The 15,989-nt window shown below is 38.9% G+C and overlaps 1 protein-coding gene across 1 annotated transcript; it reads right to left on the bottom strand.

Annotated features, from left to right (window-relative positions):
• Positions 1-807: 807 nt before the first annotated feature.
• CEP15 (centrosomal protein 15) lies at positions 808-15,269 on the bottom strand. The gene is made up of 5 exons (XM_013948916.2): positions 15,212-15,269; positions 13,657-13,736; positions 12,800-12,923; positions 8,037-8,111; positions 808-5,291 (listed from the first exon to the last, which is right to left on the bottom strand). The coding sequence occupies exons 2-5, from the start codon at positions 13,707-13,709 to the stop codon at positions 5,178-5,180; spliced, it is 366 nt and encodes a 121-aa protein (XP_013804370.1). The 5' UTR covers positions 13,710-13,736; positions 15,212-15,269; the 3' UTR covers positions 808-5,177.
• Positions 15,270-15,989: the final 720 nt, after the last annotated feature.

Genomic DNA, 15,989 nt, shown 5'->3' with positions numbered 1-15,989 from the left:
TAATTTGCAATATATTTGTAAAATGATCTTAAGGCAGCTGTCTCTGCTTGAATCTGTTTCAAAAGTGTGATGTAAATACTGTCTCACACTGTTCTGTAGCCTATTAGGGCTTTCTGGTAGGTGATATGACAGAGTCAGGAGAAAGAACACCACACATTTATTTTTAAGATCATCATCACTACTGATAAAATTTATGGGAAGGAGTGATCATACTTACTATTTGCATGTATCAATGACAAAGTATGGAAAATAGCTAAAATGAAAAAGATAAAGCTGGAAGACTACATACACAGCAGGTAAAATTTATGGCATTTTCAAGAGCTGTTTCAGCTAAGTTTAAAGGGAATAGCAAATTCCCAAATTCAATCACCCTATTTACTGCAAAGACAAAGAGCTTCACACAGCAGGAGGACTCACTAAAGAACTGTTTTTTCCCACCTGTTCCTTCTGCAAGGGCTAAGAGCCTCTATCTGTATCTTACTAGTAAGGAAACACCTCCCACAATCACATATCAGAACTAATTTAGTGTAGAAGTATTGTGAAAAAATGGGAAGCGTGTAAGTAATCCATCTGGGATTCATTAAGGTTGGATTTTTCAGCAGTAAACTTCTGAATTTCTGATCTTCACCCAGCATATTAATATTTTAGTTCAGTGCCAGATAAGAACGAAAATAAACATACCTAAGCAAAGTTCTAGTATTTATCACTGCTGGACTCATTGCCCACACACTCACTTGGCAACAGCAGACACCAATTTACATGTAATCTGTACATGCAATATAACACTGAAATCCATGAGTCAATGAATACAGGATCAAAGCTTTATTCAACTGCAACATAATATATCCATGGTTTATAATTCTTGAGCAAACAGAATATTACAGTAATAAAGTTCTTATCTTGACAAATATGGGAGAACAGCTTACATTTGGGGTGATATTTAAGGTCAAGTTGTACCTGAACAGAACTATTAAAATATCATGAAAATTACCATTATGGAGTAAATAGTGCTTTCTTGCAGAAGTAACCTCTAAAACTACATTCTATTTCAAATTTTGTTTTCTTATTTTTCAGTACCCCACCAGCTCAAACTGAGCTTTAGTCTGACATCCACATCCCTAAGCTGCATTGTGTGAACAAAAAAAAAGACAGAGATGAAGAACTATAAGCTCAGCTTAAAATCTAGCTCCCAACTTCTATGAAAAGATGACCCTGAATAAATACAATCAAGAGGATACTCTAGTAAGTGTCAAATGTAATGAGTCTTCTAAACCCTTTTGTTATTTCATATGTATTCTCAAATGAAATTAATGGGCTTGAGAAAGATTATTTGGAGTAAGAATTCCTTATCCTAGGGAAAAACTAGCATGCCTTCTGCTACTACCCCCACAGCCAGAATAACTGAGAAAGTAAAAAGCTCGGGAACATGACGGTGGAGGTGACAAGATGGGTGAACAGGCTGTGCTCCTAGGCTAGTACTGTGGTTACTCATCTGTGCATAAACTTACAAAAGGGCGAGTTAGTATTTCTTCTTATAAAATGCTCAAATATTAACTTACAAACAGGCAAAGACATTTGTTTCCCCTACTGGTCTTCTCAATTGTTTTTTCCCCACCCACCAGAAAAGAAAAAGAGGCAATAGGCTCTCAGGACAAATGCAGCTCATTTATACATATGTAGTAGCACAAAAGGGCAAGCAGTTAGTCAAGAGTGCAGAGTAACAGGTTATATTCTGAGTGAAAAAAAAAACATTTATCAAAAAAATGGGTAGGAATCTACATAAGCTTAAAAAAAAACCCCAACCTTGAACGACTGGGGGGAAAACTACATAAAATCAATATGCTTGAAATAACAACCTCGATTCAGGGAAGCACTGCTATTCAGGGTCTCATTTAAACCCACAATTCAATTCCACTGGTATCATCAGGTTTTGGTTGGTTGGTTGGTTGGATTTTTTTAAGCACACTTAAGTTTAAACAACACAAATGCGGTGTACCTGTATCTATGGACAAGCAAAATGTAAGCTAAGGCAGGCTTAGTAAAAACTGTGCACTTGACAGATCCAAGTGATAGAAGATACCATATGATTATGTTTTCTGCCACTGCTTGACCCTGAGGTCTGTGACAAACCTTGAGACACTTATTGCTTCACCTTAACGGCCTGCTGTGTGCCTCCCTGCCCCTATTGCGTTGCAGTTTCACAGCCATATGCAATTGCATTTATTTATATCAATCCACAGGCCAACCTGAACACCCTTGTCTTTCTGCGAATGATCACCTATACACACTCCCGCTTTAAGTGTTTTTCTTTTTTCCTGTATAAGTTTTCATGCACTAGCTGCCCTGTTGCTTCTAAAGCTATGTCCCAGAAACCATATAATTTCCTTCTTTGAAAGCAGCATAATTTAATCCTCATCTCTTTGTTCAATTTAACAGAAAACTGTTGGAAACACAGTAACAGAGTACCTAATAATATTTAATATAGTTATGCTCAACACATAACTGCAAATGAGGGAAGTGTTCTTATTTTTTTGCAGTGAAAACTATGACACTGCTTGCGGGGGTATTCTCCAAAATCCGCAAATCATCCAGCTGCTGTCCCCTCACAGTGCACACACTTAGCTTTCCTTCCACAGGAAATCAAAAGAAGGAAGGAGATGGCGAGCATCTGTATTGTGTCCCAGTGTTTAGGCGGAGTCCAAAGAGATAAAGACCCAGATTATTCACACACATAAAGTACTTAAGGGCCCAGATTTCCCTTAGTATGCAAAGACCAGGATGAATCCTAGGCTTTGTAAGCAACTAACTGCTCACCTATCCCTCCTTTTGGGGCATTTAATTTCCTTAGTGCCTTCATGTGTAATAGCTTTTCCCTTATTGTCTTTTCAACTGGTTCCAATTATTTGCTTTTTAATTTTGAGCTCTATAATTCTAAAATCCACACACACTCCTGCTAAATCAGACTGAGAACCACATTGTGATCTTACAGAAGAAAATATTACCAACTTGTCTTTGTGACAGAACAGTGAGTAGGTATAAAATTGCAATGGTCTCTATGCCAGGTTTTTTTTTTAAGCTCTCTGCTTGTAAGATGAAAGCCTAATTTGATATTTTTGTAGTTATATAACAGTTCTAATATTTTGTGACATTTTGTATTGTGACACTATAGATGAAATTGTCATCGGACTGACACCCTTTACTGTTTATTCCTTAATTACAACTGTTAACAACACTGCAGAGAAGCGTGCTAATCTGCCATCACATATTATGAAAACAACGTTATTGTTACAAACACCAACACCCACTCAACAGGATATTTCTAAGATGGCAGTTTCTGTTAAAACTTATCAGTTTAATGGACACTTCAATAGAAAAAAGTTTCTAATGAACTCTTAACATTCCCCCTGAAAACATAAAACAACTTGTAATTGCAGCTGAAGTTTATTTTTTTCATGTTAGTGAATCTTCAGCCAATTTTAATTCAGACAAACCACGTGCCTGATTTCAGAGAGAACAGTCTCTGCAGATGTTGGTTCTTCAAGACTACCTAGACCTCCTACAATTTCCAGCTAGAAGTTGGTACCCTAGTTCTTACTGGACCACGAACTCCCCACAACAGTTAATCAATGAATAATTAAACTGTGCTTAATTAATTAAATTAATACACACTTTGCAACAAAATTCTCAAGTTGCTCTTTTAAACAGAACAGTTTGGAGGGGTTAGAGCCAAAGCAATCAGGACATTTATGAGAAGTGCTGCTAAAAAGCAGCACAGTTTCAAAAAAAGTAGTTAAAACATCCCTAGTACAGCAATAATTCATATCGCTATGTAACACAGAGGTGCACACACTAATTCACTAACAGCCTGACAAAATCAGTAATAATTAAGTTTTCACATCCTCAGGTGCTGGCAGGGGTCAACATTTTTTCTCCTACTTCCAGGTCAGGGGGGTGGAAGAATGATGTCATACATGCCATTAAATTATAACAATCTTTCATCAATCAAATTATAACACTCAAGACCAGTTTCTTAATCAAAAAAGAGTTTTCTAGGTTTTCCTCGCTTTAGAAGGGTGAAATTTCTTAAGGCTAAGTCATACATCTGGAATGATTTTCCACTGAACTGGTACTTTCAAAAGCATGTAAGTACTAGAGTAGTGGAAGGTAGCTCCCTTGCACAAAGAGTTAAGCCCACTGTACAACCAAAACTCACTGAGACTACACCTCTGCAGGAGGAAGCTGTTCAGTGTCTGAGAAAAAGTATCATCTCCTCACCTCCTATATGCTTGTTTGTTGGACAGTCACTGTGGGCTAGCTTTCTGCTTGGCTCTTTCAAACCTTTCATGTCTAAGCAAAAGATCTCACTTATCAGTTATGTCAACATAAAGAAAATAGCACCAACAGCAGCCAGAAGTAGCAAAAATAAACCAGAAACTTGTGTACTTTTTCTCGTCTTTTCCAGCCCGTTAGACAGGAAATACAAAGCAGGCAGCATGGTGGGGAAGCAGAGGTGGGGAAAAGCAGCAGTAGTTACTGGAGCAAAGGGCAGAAGCAAAGCAAGCGGCAATGACAAAAATCAAGGAAAGCAAGATGTGTAAATTCAAGGCGTTTCTTCTACCGCTGCTGTCATTAAGGTTTGTACACAGGTTCGCAGTTCTAAACCAAAGCTACTCTGTCTGATGTAGACTGCTCGCCTTCCTGTTAATGATAAATTCTTGCCTTCTCCCTCATCCACAAAGACATTCACAGCACAGAGGACAATGAAGAAAGAGAACACATGAATCTGTCTTTACTTATCGCACTAACATGTAAAAGCAGAGGATTATAAACACACTAAAACTCTTATACTGAAGAGGTAATTGCCCTGGTGGGTTTTCATACACTAGAGTTTCTTGCTTCTGATCCTAAAAGCCCTTTTGAGTAGGACTGCTCCTCTCATCACGAGGAATGATGGTCTAGGCTCTCCTCAAGCAAAAATACTGTTTAAACTAAATAATTTTGCACAACAAGACAGTGAAAGCAAACTATCTAATATAGTTAATTTTCATTTAAATGATTTACATGACAATTTAATTGGTGATATTCCATTGCCTGATCAGCATGATACTGTTTGCTTAAATCAGAAGTTAGGAAACAAAACCAGAGTGTTTATTTTTGTGGCTCTTCTTCCAGGGAGCTTATGTCTGTTTTGTAGATTTCATTTTCTTAAAACCAATAGGAGCTTCTGCTTTTCCTAAAAGAAACTGTTCCCACTTGGGAAGAGATTCTTCTACTGATGCCCAGTAGAGAGTCTGAGAAAGATATCACAAAAAACAAAAACAATTTAAATTTAATTTCAAAATCTTCATCAGCCTGTTATAAGAACAATACAGTTATGCAATGTGTTATTAATCTTGCCTTATGAGTGAAGCAATTCAGAAAAGAGCAAAGTACTTGCATATGAAATTTCAAATCTCTCATATCTCACAAAATAGCAGTCTGGAAGGATTTCATTCTGTACTGTGAACTGTGAAGTGACTGAATGTGCCCTCTTGTGGTAAGCAGCAGATTAGTTTAGACGGTGCCTTTAACAAAATAGTTTCTGTGATGACAAACTTTTCCAAAAACAGCTTCTATATTAAAAAAAATCTTTTTAGTGGAATTTACTTTTGAAATGAAAAAACAAACTTTGCTTAATGTTTACAAAAATGTTCTATAAATTTTTTGTCATAGAAAAGTTTGCAGTAATGCAGTTCAAAATATTTACGTGATATTTTACAAGTCTTTTTTTTTTTTTAAACAATCACTGACAAAATAATTGACTTTAATATTTGGGTCATGAAAGGAAAAAAAAAACTATCTATATACCTATCTCATGGTCTAAGAAACACATTCTGGACTATCTAATCCTTTCTCTCGATTGCTCTGTATCTTTGAGTAATAAATTTAACTTCTGTTTTATCAGTAGAATGGACATACCATTCATCATTTTTATGTTAGTATCTTGAGAATAACTTTGTTGCTTGTAGGATTTTGAAGAAGAAATACTAAGTTCCAGGTATTGTTTTTTTACACAAAATACTGTGATCAAGAGCTGGATTAAGCCAACAGTTAAATCCATCCAGCAATCTAAGTATTTTTAGATATTTAAAAAAAGTATTCATTCAGAAAAAGTATTTTTGTAGCAGGAAACTTCCATAGTACATATGTATTAAGCTTTTTTTTGTATACTTGTTTAAGTATATAGCGCAGAAAAAGCATATCACAAACTGAACATCTCCCCAGAGAGTATTAGATTCCTGGCTAACCATTTTGATCCTCACATGTAACTCAGATATATCTATGGCTCTTACAGTTTTACAAAAATATTTTCTTCAACAGATTTACTCAAAGAATCTTTTTTGACAAGCATATGTGCTGTCATACAAAACTACTCTGACTTAGCAAGCTGGGGATCCATTATAGGCTTAACTTTCAAACTATATTAATACAGATACATATATGGTGGAGTGAAATATGCTCAGAAGTGTTTTGGAACAAAGTATGCACAAAAATTTTGTACCGTGAAAGAACATTTTCTTTTTCCACTATTTACAGTACTCTCTTTTAAAAGTATAAAAAAGGCTGAAATAGGATCTTCAAATAGTAACTCCATTCTCTCTAAAACTCTACCACTGCTGCAGGGTGTAACAACTCTCCACCCACGAGCAATTGCTCCGAATTCTCCAATTTGTATGGACTTCAGTCTACAACCAATAAGCAGCTTAGGCACCTAACACAGGATAGAGATAAAATCAGAATTCCTAAGTCGAAAACTGATCCAAAAAACTCTCAAGGTGTCTTCAAAGTCCTCCAGGAGTCTAAAATTCTACTTCTTAACACAGTGAAACACAGTGAAAATAGATTCAATCTTAGTAGCTTGGCATCTTTCTCAGCATCATCCAAGATGTATGGGTATCTAGAAAAAATGTACTCTTTGCCTAAAAAAACTCTAAAAACCCACTGAATTGGCATTCTCAGCATGCATTCTGTCACACTGATAAGAGTAGGCCACTTACAAAATGTAATCATGGCCAAAATCTTTTAACAGTAACTAGAACAAGACGTGATGCCTCTCATTTAAGTAACAGCCTAAGGATTAGGACACTTGCTCAGCAGGTATGAAACTAATGTGCAATGCCCCTCTCTTCACAGCTCAACAAGGCTAAATCCCACACCTTTTTCCTCCTTTGATAGTGCCCTAACACCCAGACCAGCGTGGGATGCTGCTATGCCTGTGGAAACTAGGCCACTGTACAGCAAAGAGCCAACAATCCACTGGTCCAAGAAATGCAAGCAGGAACATGACTGTGGCCTTGTGGTTCAGATGCTCACTTTGCATGAGGAAGAGCTGTGCCCTGATTCCTGTTCCCAGGGCTGTTTCTGTATTCATCATTCATTTGTCTCCAAATATCTTTGAAAAACAGTCCTGAGATTAGGGAACTGAACTTGGTATGTTGCATCAGGACAATACTTATTCTCAGCCTAACCTGTTGTTCAAAATTTGTATCTTTAAATAATGTTTTAGTGCCCACAGGTTGAGATGTAAATCAACTGTCACTGCTATAGCAGTACTTTTCCCAAGTTCCCATACAACCTGATAAAAGAACTCTGAGAAGTGAGAACTTCTCCATTCATACTGATAAACCGTTGACTCTGAAATGTAAAGACGACTATGGCAAACTCAAAACAGGATGGCCATATAAAATAAACTAAATAGCTCTGAAATAACAATCACAGTGATCTTTATGATATTTACAATGTTTGTTTTAATATCTGATTCTATTTTTAAATAGAAGTTTGTATAGATTTGAAAGCTGCTAAATATTTCCACCTGAGTGCTCCAGAATCTAGGGACCTTGCCCCAGAATTTAGGTTCAGCTTGCAGTACACAGGCCTTTGGCTATACCAGTCACTGGATTTTAAAATCAATTATTTTCACTTTAACAACATGCTTCGAGGGAAAAAACAAAATATTTGGTAAACAGCAAAAGAAAAGATAGAGTTCTGGGACTTACTTCTAACTTAACAGTATCAGGATGTGGAAGTAAATACACTCTTTCTTGCAGCTTTTTTTCTGCTGCTTCTATATCCTAAAACACACAGTATAAGAACAAACACAGGCAACATGAAAAGGAAAATACACATTCACATAAAGGCATTTAAATGAACTCAGTAAACCTAAAAAGCATTCAAATAGTAACACTGGAAGTTTGTATCTTTCTGTTTAGTCATCCTGAAATCCAACTTGTACCAGTAAGAATAATATCCTACCATTTCTAGAGATGGTTTTTGTACATTTTTGATGTAAGAATAAATTTCATTATCACATAATACTGTTGCTGTAACACACCACTATTCTCTCTGGACACTAGGGTAAATTACAGTCAGATTCTGTTCTCTATAATTTATGAAAATACAGGGGGGAAGAAAACAGAATGGTTTTCTCTGTGCTGCATGCAAACTGAAGTATGTATTCTAGCTACTGTAACTGTAAAGTAACTAGGCAAATTATGTGCAAGATCTTTACTCCTCAAGACAAAGATGACTTGCTAATATGCATGCATAACATGTGCACAAAAATGTAGAGCTGCAGCAAGCTGTTCACCAGACAAACTTGGATGACAATGCACCTCACATAGCTTTCTTATAAAAATCAGTATTTGGGTTTCTGCTTGTCCGGTGGATGCGTGCTGGAGTTCCAGAGGCCTAAATACATTTCTTCAAACAAAAAAAACAAACCAAAACATCCCCCCAAATCAGCCACCCTCCCCCTTTAAAGTTCTGACCCATTCTTGTGGGCTTAGTTCCATACCCAAACATTGAAGAGATTGAGTGGTGGGCAGATGAAGAGAGACAGAAAGGGACGTGGGAGTGGGGTGTGAAGAAGCCAAAGCTGAACAGAGTGGAGGGGGAAAGAAAGTATAGCAGATGGCAGAGTTGGGAGCAGAGAGCGGGTGTGAAGAGTACAACAGAAAAACTAAATGAGAGAGGAAATTCCCCAAAGGGACTTCCCAAATATTCACCACCACTGCTGCTGAAAAGAAGAGTGAGATTCTGTAGGAGCATATCCACAAGAGAGACCAAACATGATTACTCGTATTGAATAATAGCCAATCTGAATACATCAATAAGTAAACAGTGCTCAACTCAAGTTCAGTTCAAAAAATATGTCTCAAAATTAGTAGAGTATGATTAATAAAAGCAGAACTCAGCCTTACTGTTAGCTGGAGATTCAACTTGGTAATAGAGATACAGTTGGTTCACACAAACTACCATGTTCATTTTAACTATTCCATTAATTTCTTTTACAGCATGACTATTCTCTTGTACATAATTACAAACTTCATCTAAGTAAAAATGTTTCTGCCTTTTCTACAGTAAAGTGCATATTCTTGTAGGAAGCTAAGGGATGTCTGAGAAAGAGCTGACCAAGTCTCAGATTTATCCAAATCCCAGGAAGCAGCAAGTGCTTGCCTCTTCTTGGGTGAGAAAAAAGTGACAAGGGATAAGCATAGGGGGGGAATATGAGCAAAAATGGAAGCCATTTGAAGTCACAATGTCAAAATAACAGAGGACACAATGCAGACCTAACTATCCTAAGCAACAAAGTTTTCTGCATATGTCCTTAGAACAGATACACCATAAATAGCACCAAATGAAGCTCATCATCGGTACGGTTCAGACCAAATTTGGAAAAGTTATCACCATACGGAAAAGGAAGGATCAATCATTAATGTTCATTTCATATTCTTTCATTGGCTATTCCTCCTCCCCGACTCCTTCCTAATTCCTGAAGGAATTTTCACAGTAGAGACTCACTTAGGTCACTGGAAAGTTTATGATGACAGGAAACGAATGTCTTTCGGGCAAGAAGAGACAGCAGTTGTGCATGTATGTTTAGCAGAGAAGGTCACTTTGGCATAGCCTAGATATTGGATGTGTCTTTTCGTTGCTCACTCTAGTTTTTATGTTGTGCAGTCTATTGTCATTCAGAATACTGATTTAACGACAGACAGTGAAAGAAATTTTAGCTGGAAGGTGCAGTATGCTTTAGAAAATAATTGAAACTACTAAAAGATTAGATGGCACCTCTTGCATGTCTATATAACTGCTTAATTTTAGAAAAGAGAAATTCCTGCCATCCATATAAAAATAAATATCAGCAGTGTAAACTCCTTCAGAAAAAACAGTAAAACTAAGATATCACAGTATGGAAAAATGAGAGTATCTTATAGCGTTTTCACTAAAACTGCAAGGACTGGAAGAAAAACAATTCAAGACCCTTCCCCAGAGGTAAAATGGAATGCATGACATGCGTCGCTTTTAGGGGACTAAATTCAACTGTCACTTATATTGAAATCAGTCTGGCAGAATCCCTCTTAAGTAATTCTAAAATTACATCCCTATAAAGGAGAGCAAATTTGGTATAAATTACCTAGCAAGTACTAACTGTTACACAGCACATTCTTTAAGTCAGTTATAAGCTGTTGCACAATAATATACAAGAAATATTATTAACAAACTTACTAAATTAGATTGTAAATACCAGGCTAATTTCTGGTTAGAACACTATAAAACTATCAAATAATATATTCTTATTAAAACAGCTTTCTCCAGTCTTCAATATCCTTCTAAAGACATAAAGGAAAATACTCTGATAATTTTATGAAAATCCTGAGTAAGTGCTTATAATGCTATAATTTCAATTTAAAAAAAAAAAAGTGTTTGTTTCCTGGCTTCCTACTGATTTGAAAATAAAATAATTTTGAAATGTTTTGCTTTGCATAAATACCAACTAGAACAGAGAACGAGAAATGTCTTTTTCTATGATCACATACTAAAACCAACTGATTTTGCTTAAATGCTGGAAAACAGAAATGCAAATAAAAAAATAACACTTCATCATGTCCATGTATTTTTGAGTAGGCCAAATCAACAACTCTCCACATGGTAACTGTGAAATGTACAGTGCCTGGTATCAGTAACAATATTCTGAAGCTGGCACATTAATCAGTCTTGTTTTCAAGCTTCTCATATATTATTCTGCATAGATTTTTTTCCTGTTTTATTCTGTTATCAGAAAGCATCTGCAGGAGTGCATGCCTGTTAAAACTAGTATAAAATTAATAGATTTAAACTGATTTATGCTGCTATATCTTGCAACAGAATTTGTTTTGATACATATGTTTTTGGTTTTTTTCCTACAAACACCAACATTTTTGACACTTGAAAGGAACAATTTTGAGGATGTGACAGTAGATGGCAAATATCTGTGTAACTGCAAAAATATTTACACTCTCTGTATATGTCTGAGCTATTGTTAACATTTCCAATACAAGAAGCTTTCAGTATGCAGAACTGTATCCTGCATTTATTATGTTTGCCTGTGTTAACTTAGAATGCATCTATAAAATATAAATTATTTATAAATTACATATTTATGAAATATAAATTTAATATAATTATGAAAAAGGAATACGGAAATGTGGGAGTCATAATACGTGAAATTACTAAATGAGTGGAGCACAGACTATGGCAAAAAATAAGTAAATAAACCCCCCACTCCTCCCCAATCTCCCAGTAAAGCAGCTACGCTTGTAAATATTTTCACCCTTTGGAGAGGGTTTTGATTGCCCCTGGTCCACCCCAGTTTATAGGAGTTCAAGCTGGAAAATATTCTTTGTCACATAATGATTAAGAAGGCATCTCTGATTAATTGTTCTGTCTTGTCTGCTGTTCCCTAAACATAGCTTCCATATAAATACAGAGTGGACATGCATCAGATTTATATCCACCCAAAGTGTGGATGCTTTTAATCTTGACCAGGCTCGACACAGACAAAAATTCTTCACGATACACACTAATCTTTTAATTTTCTAGAGTAAAAATTATGCTTTCAAGAGATGCATTGCATGCAATACAGGACCTTAATAAACAAGAGTTTAAGAAAGTGCTTACGAAAGGTGCTGTTTTCTGCTGTTTCCTGAACAGACCACCCGTTTTTTAGACACAGATTCACTTTAGTGGTCAAGGGCAATCACTTCAAATTCAGATGCCTAAGCTGCGGTTCCAAAAGAGGTTTTAGTGTTTCAGTCCCTGCAATCAAACCTAGATCTTTTCCATTGCCAGTTCTCAAACTTCTGCTGAATTTACCCAGGAAACACAAATCTTACCTGAATATGACAACAGATATCTAGAACAGCTATTATCATTACTGTTCGGAAGAGCAAGAAACACCAAACAGTGCTTTTACAAACTTGCAAGTAAGATTCTTGAGGTCATTCTACACCTCTTCAAAGAAAAATATCAAACTGAAAAGTTCTTCCACAACTTCACATGACTACAGCTGGAGAATAATTCCTACCACGGATTAAAACCATGATAGGTTGGTCAGCCCCTATTCCCAAACATATCCTCCTATCTTGAACCAAAGTTTAAAGGTGCTTTGAGTCTTGTCAGACTCTGAAGTTCTCTTAAGCAGATATGCAATAGCATTTGTTACAGCTCTACATGTACTTCAAGAAAAGAAAAAAAAAGAAAAAAAAGATAGTAGCAGCTGCCACCACGAGGCTCATATAAGAAGGGCATGTAAAAAAGGTAGTGATGCCATCAGATAATAAAGACTTGTCATTTAATACTTTTGGTCAAGCTCCAAAAGCAGGAATTGGATATAGCAGAATTCATACAGTAACTAGAGAGCAACCACTTTTAAAAAAAATTCTCCAAGCTGCATAACCATGACGTTTCAGTGAGGTTCCTGGTAGTTGCAGAAACTTACATTTAGAAGTGCTGCATTCCTTTTATGAGCTGCATCAGCTGCTTGAGTTTGCCATGTCTTTTTAGTCTTTTTGTCTCCTAGATAAGTCTCCATCTGCTGTAGCAGCACTGATCTCTGAGACAGTCTACAAAGGAAAACATTTTGCTAAGTGGGTAGAACATTTTGCTCAGGAGCTAGAAAATAACCTTTTTACCTTACTTAGTTCTCTTCGAAACTATGGGGCTAATTAAGCCGGCTGTAGGGTGGGTGTGCTGGGGGAGGGAAAAGGTACAGGCAGACACCACCTGCTGTGCTCCTATGAAGCTATCATGCTGCAGCCAGCAGTCCTCATATGCTAAGGTGCTTAGAAGCACTGAATCTCCCAGAATGGGAAAGACAGGGTGGGTTGGGGTGACTTGATCAGTGCTACTCTTGCTCATTGGCAAGTACTAGCTGTTACCAGAAAAGCAGATTTTTCTGAATCATTATTGTATTTGCTTCACAATCTGAGTTTACAGGGCAACACAGAAGCAATTCCATAATCAAGGTTTAGAGTGGCAGAATCCAATTATCTTCCCCAAATAGGAATTTAGCAGTGATATGAGGTTAACAATAAAAGACCTTAAACAGGTACCACCATTGGAAGTCAAAAACCCCATCAACCTAAATGCCCCTAAAGGCAACTTAGGATGCTAATTCCAATAGTTCACGAAGAAAGAGTGCCACCTCCTGGAACACCAACCCCTTGCTGAAGCACCACTGTGTTCTGTAAAGGTCTCGGGCTGCTCTCAGGACCGTCAGGCACGTCTCGTGAGATCTCGCAAGGCCACAACGCAAACTGCTGTGAGGCAGGCCACAGCACTGAAACAGCTACTTACATCTCTTCATGTCTCCTAGCAAGGCGAACCTCTTGAGCCAAATAGGATGTCATTTTCAGTTATTTGCCAGTTTTGCCACTCTATAAAAGGAAAACCAAGTGAAATTAAAATCCTCCAAACACATGTGTGGACATCTAGTTTTCGGTATTAAAGAACTCCATATGTTAAAAAGTTGCATGTGTGATATTTATATAATTTATTAGCTACCTCCTTTAAAATCTGCTTATGAATTTTAATACTCTCTACAAGACATTATTGCATTATGCTTTGAACACATACACGTTACTAATGCTCACAATAAGTTTTAGGAAAATCTTGCCAAATTTTAATAACTTGAGGCAACCAAAATCTGATTTTCAAGTTTCAGCTTTAATGTAATTTCATGTCTCAGTTGCTTATGACTCGCACAGGCAAATTACGCACTTGCATGGTTTGTGTAGTACTGTTTACATTAGTGTTTTCTGGCTTTTGTCATGTTACTTGGAACACCAAGTTATAATTATCACTTGTAGTTACTTCGCACAGACACAGTGCCCCATTCATAGCAGTCTATGTTTAAATACATGTTTGATTAAATTAAATAGCTTGTTATTAAGCCTGTTTCATTTTTCTAAGCTCTTGAAAAACTAAGCGAAAACTTCTTGAGCTCAGCTGATCAGTACTGTAACAATGAAGGAATAGACAGTTCATATTATTTATATTTTACTGATTTTTTTCTTTAATGAAATACAAAGCAAATCAACTGCCCACATATCAGGATCCCACAGCACTTTCCATGAGGCTTGAAAATTCTTCACAGTCAATTAACTTTCTTCACCTCCGAGGTGACTGCACTATTGTCAAGTAAATGGAATCGAGCTAAAATTAAATAAATAAAAGAAGCTATCACATCTTCATGGTGTTGAAGGGTGGGAGAAATAAAGCATCTCATCCGGATAAAGCATTAGTAAAGGCCTCCTGTCAGAGCTTCACGGGTAGCTCAGAAGCAAGTTGTTTGTACGTGCAGCGTAGCCAAGCACACCAGCTTAACTACGGGGGTGTTTTTTACCACACTCTGGAAAAGAGTTCTCTCCAGCCGGGCTCTGCCTAACGCTGCCTCCCTGCCCAGGAAGGAGACGTCCCCTCTACGCCCTTCCCTTCAGGCGGGCAACCGCCGCGCTCTCACCGGGGCGCTGCCCTCACACCGCCGACGAGGCCTCCGCTCACCAACGCCGGGCAGCGCCCTCCGCGGCTGCCGGCAAAGGGCGGCCCTGGGCGCCCCCCCCCCGCGAGAGCCTCGCCCGAGAGCGGCGGCGCGGAACCGCCGCCCGCCACGACGCCCGCCCGCGAAAAGGCGGGAAAAGAGCCGCCGCGGCGCAGGAGGGAGGGCACGAGCCCGCCGCCTGGGGCGCGCGCGGAGCCGGCGGCGCGCGAGGAGCCGCCCTTAGCCCTACCATTGCGAAGGGGGGGGGAGAGATTTAGGAATGCGCCGCCTAGACCGGCGGGAGGTACCATTCCACATCACAGATTGCAGGAGAGGACAGAAAATAAGAGAGAGAAAAAACCCCTACTTTACCTTCATCCTCGCTGCCTTAGAAAAGCAAGGCAAGCACCCGCCATAGCCTCCACGTCACCCTTCCCCCCCCCCGCTGCCATGGAGACGGTCGGAAAGGTAGCGCTCAGCCGTAGCCTCTGATTGGCCCCGTCTCGCCTCAGGAGGCGGAACCAGGCAAGGTCGGGATCCTCCTTCTCCATCGGGATTGGAGGAGCGAGAGGTCGCGGGGCCCAATCAGCGGGGGAGGGTGGGCCGCGAGGGGCGGTTGGCGGGTGGGTTCGCGCAGTGGCCGTTGGCTTTGGGGGGAGGGGCAGCGGTGGGAGGCACCGGCCGCTTCTTAAGGTGTGCTCGTGCAGCCGGGCCGAGACTCGGCGGGTCGCTGCAGCGTTTCGGGCACCAGCACCGAGCTGTCACTGTCCCCAGCCAGCATCGCTTGAGCCAGCCCCCTCCCCAGCACACAAAGTTGGCAACAGTGCTGGAGAAACTTGGTGGACTTGGCAACCAAACGCACCCAGGAAGCACGACACCCCCCCCCCCCCCCCGCGACATTGTGCCGTTGCATCTTCGTGCTTCTTCCTGAGTCTGCTCCTCCACAAAGCCCTCATGTTCTTAGTGAGGTAGACCTATATTTGAAACAAATCGCTGCTTACCTACACAACGCACACGTTCAGGTTCTTTGGCCCAGAAAACACTGCTGCAAGTTACGGCCTAATTCTCTACGTGCATTTTTCAAAGCGTGTGTTGTGATCTTGCCCTCTGTATTTAAGAGCAGAATCTCTTCCAGGCTTTTAAAACAGAA

This window comes from Apteryx mantelli, chromosome 12 (genome assembly GCF_036417845.1).
Source record: "Apteryx mantelli isolate bAptMan1 chromosome 12, bAptMan1.hap1, whole genome shotgun sequence".
NCBI classification, from domain to species: Eukaryota; Metazoa; Chordata; class Aves; order Apterygiformes; family Apterygidae; genus Apteryx; species Apteryx mantelli.
Note: the sequence above shows the minus strand (reverse complement) of the source record. Positions and strands in the feature narration are given on the sequence as shown.

Excerpts from the sequence above, each read along its gene's own strand:
- CEP15 (XM_013948916.2), bottom strand. The coding sequence starts at position 13,709 with ATGACATCCTATTTGGCTCAAGAGGTTCGCCTTGCTAGGAGACATGAA. Across the intron at positions 8,112-12,799 it reads GGAATGCAGCACTTCTAAAT|GATATAGAAGCAGCAGAAAA; the intron begins GTAAGTTTCTGC and ends TGTGTGTTTTAG. Across the intron at positions 5,292-8,036 it reads CTGATACTGTTAAGTTAGAA|ACTCTCTACTGGGCATCAGT; the intron begins GTAAGTCCCAGA and ends TATCTTTCTCAG.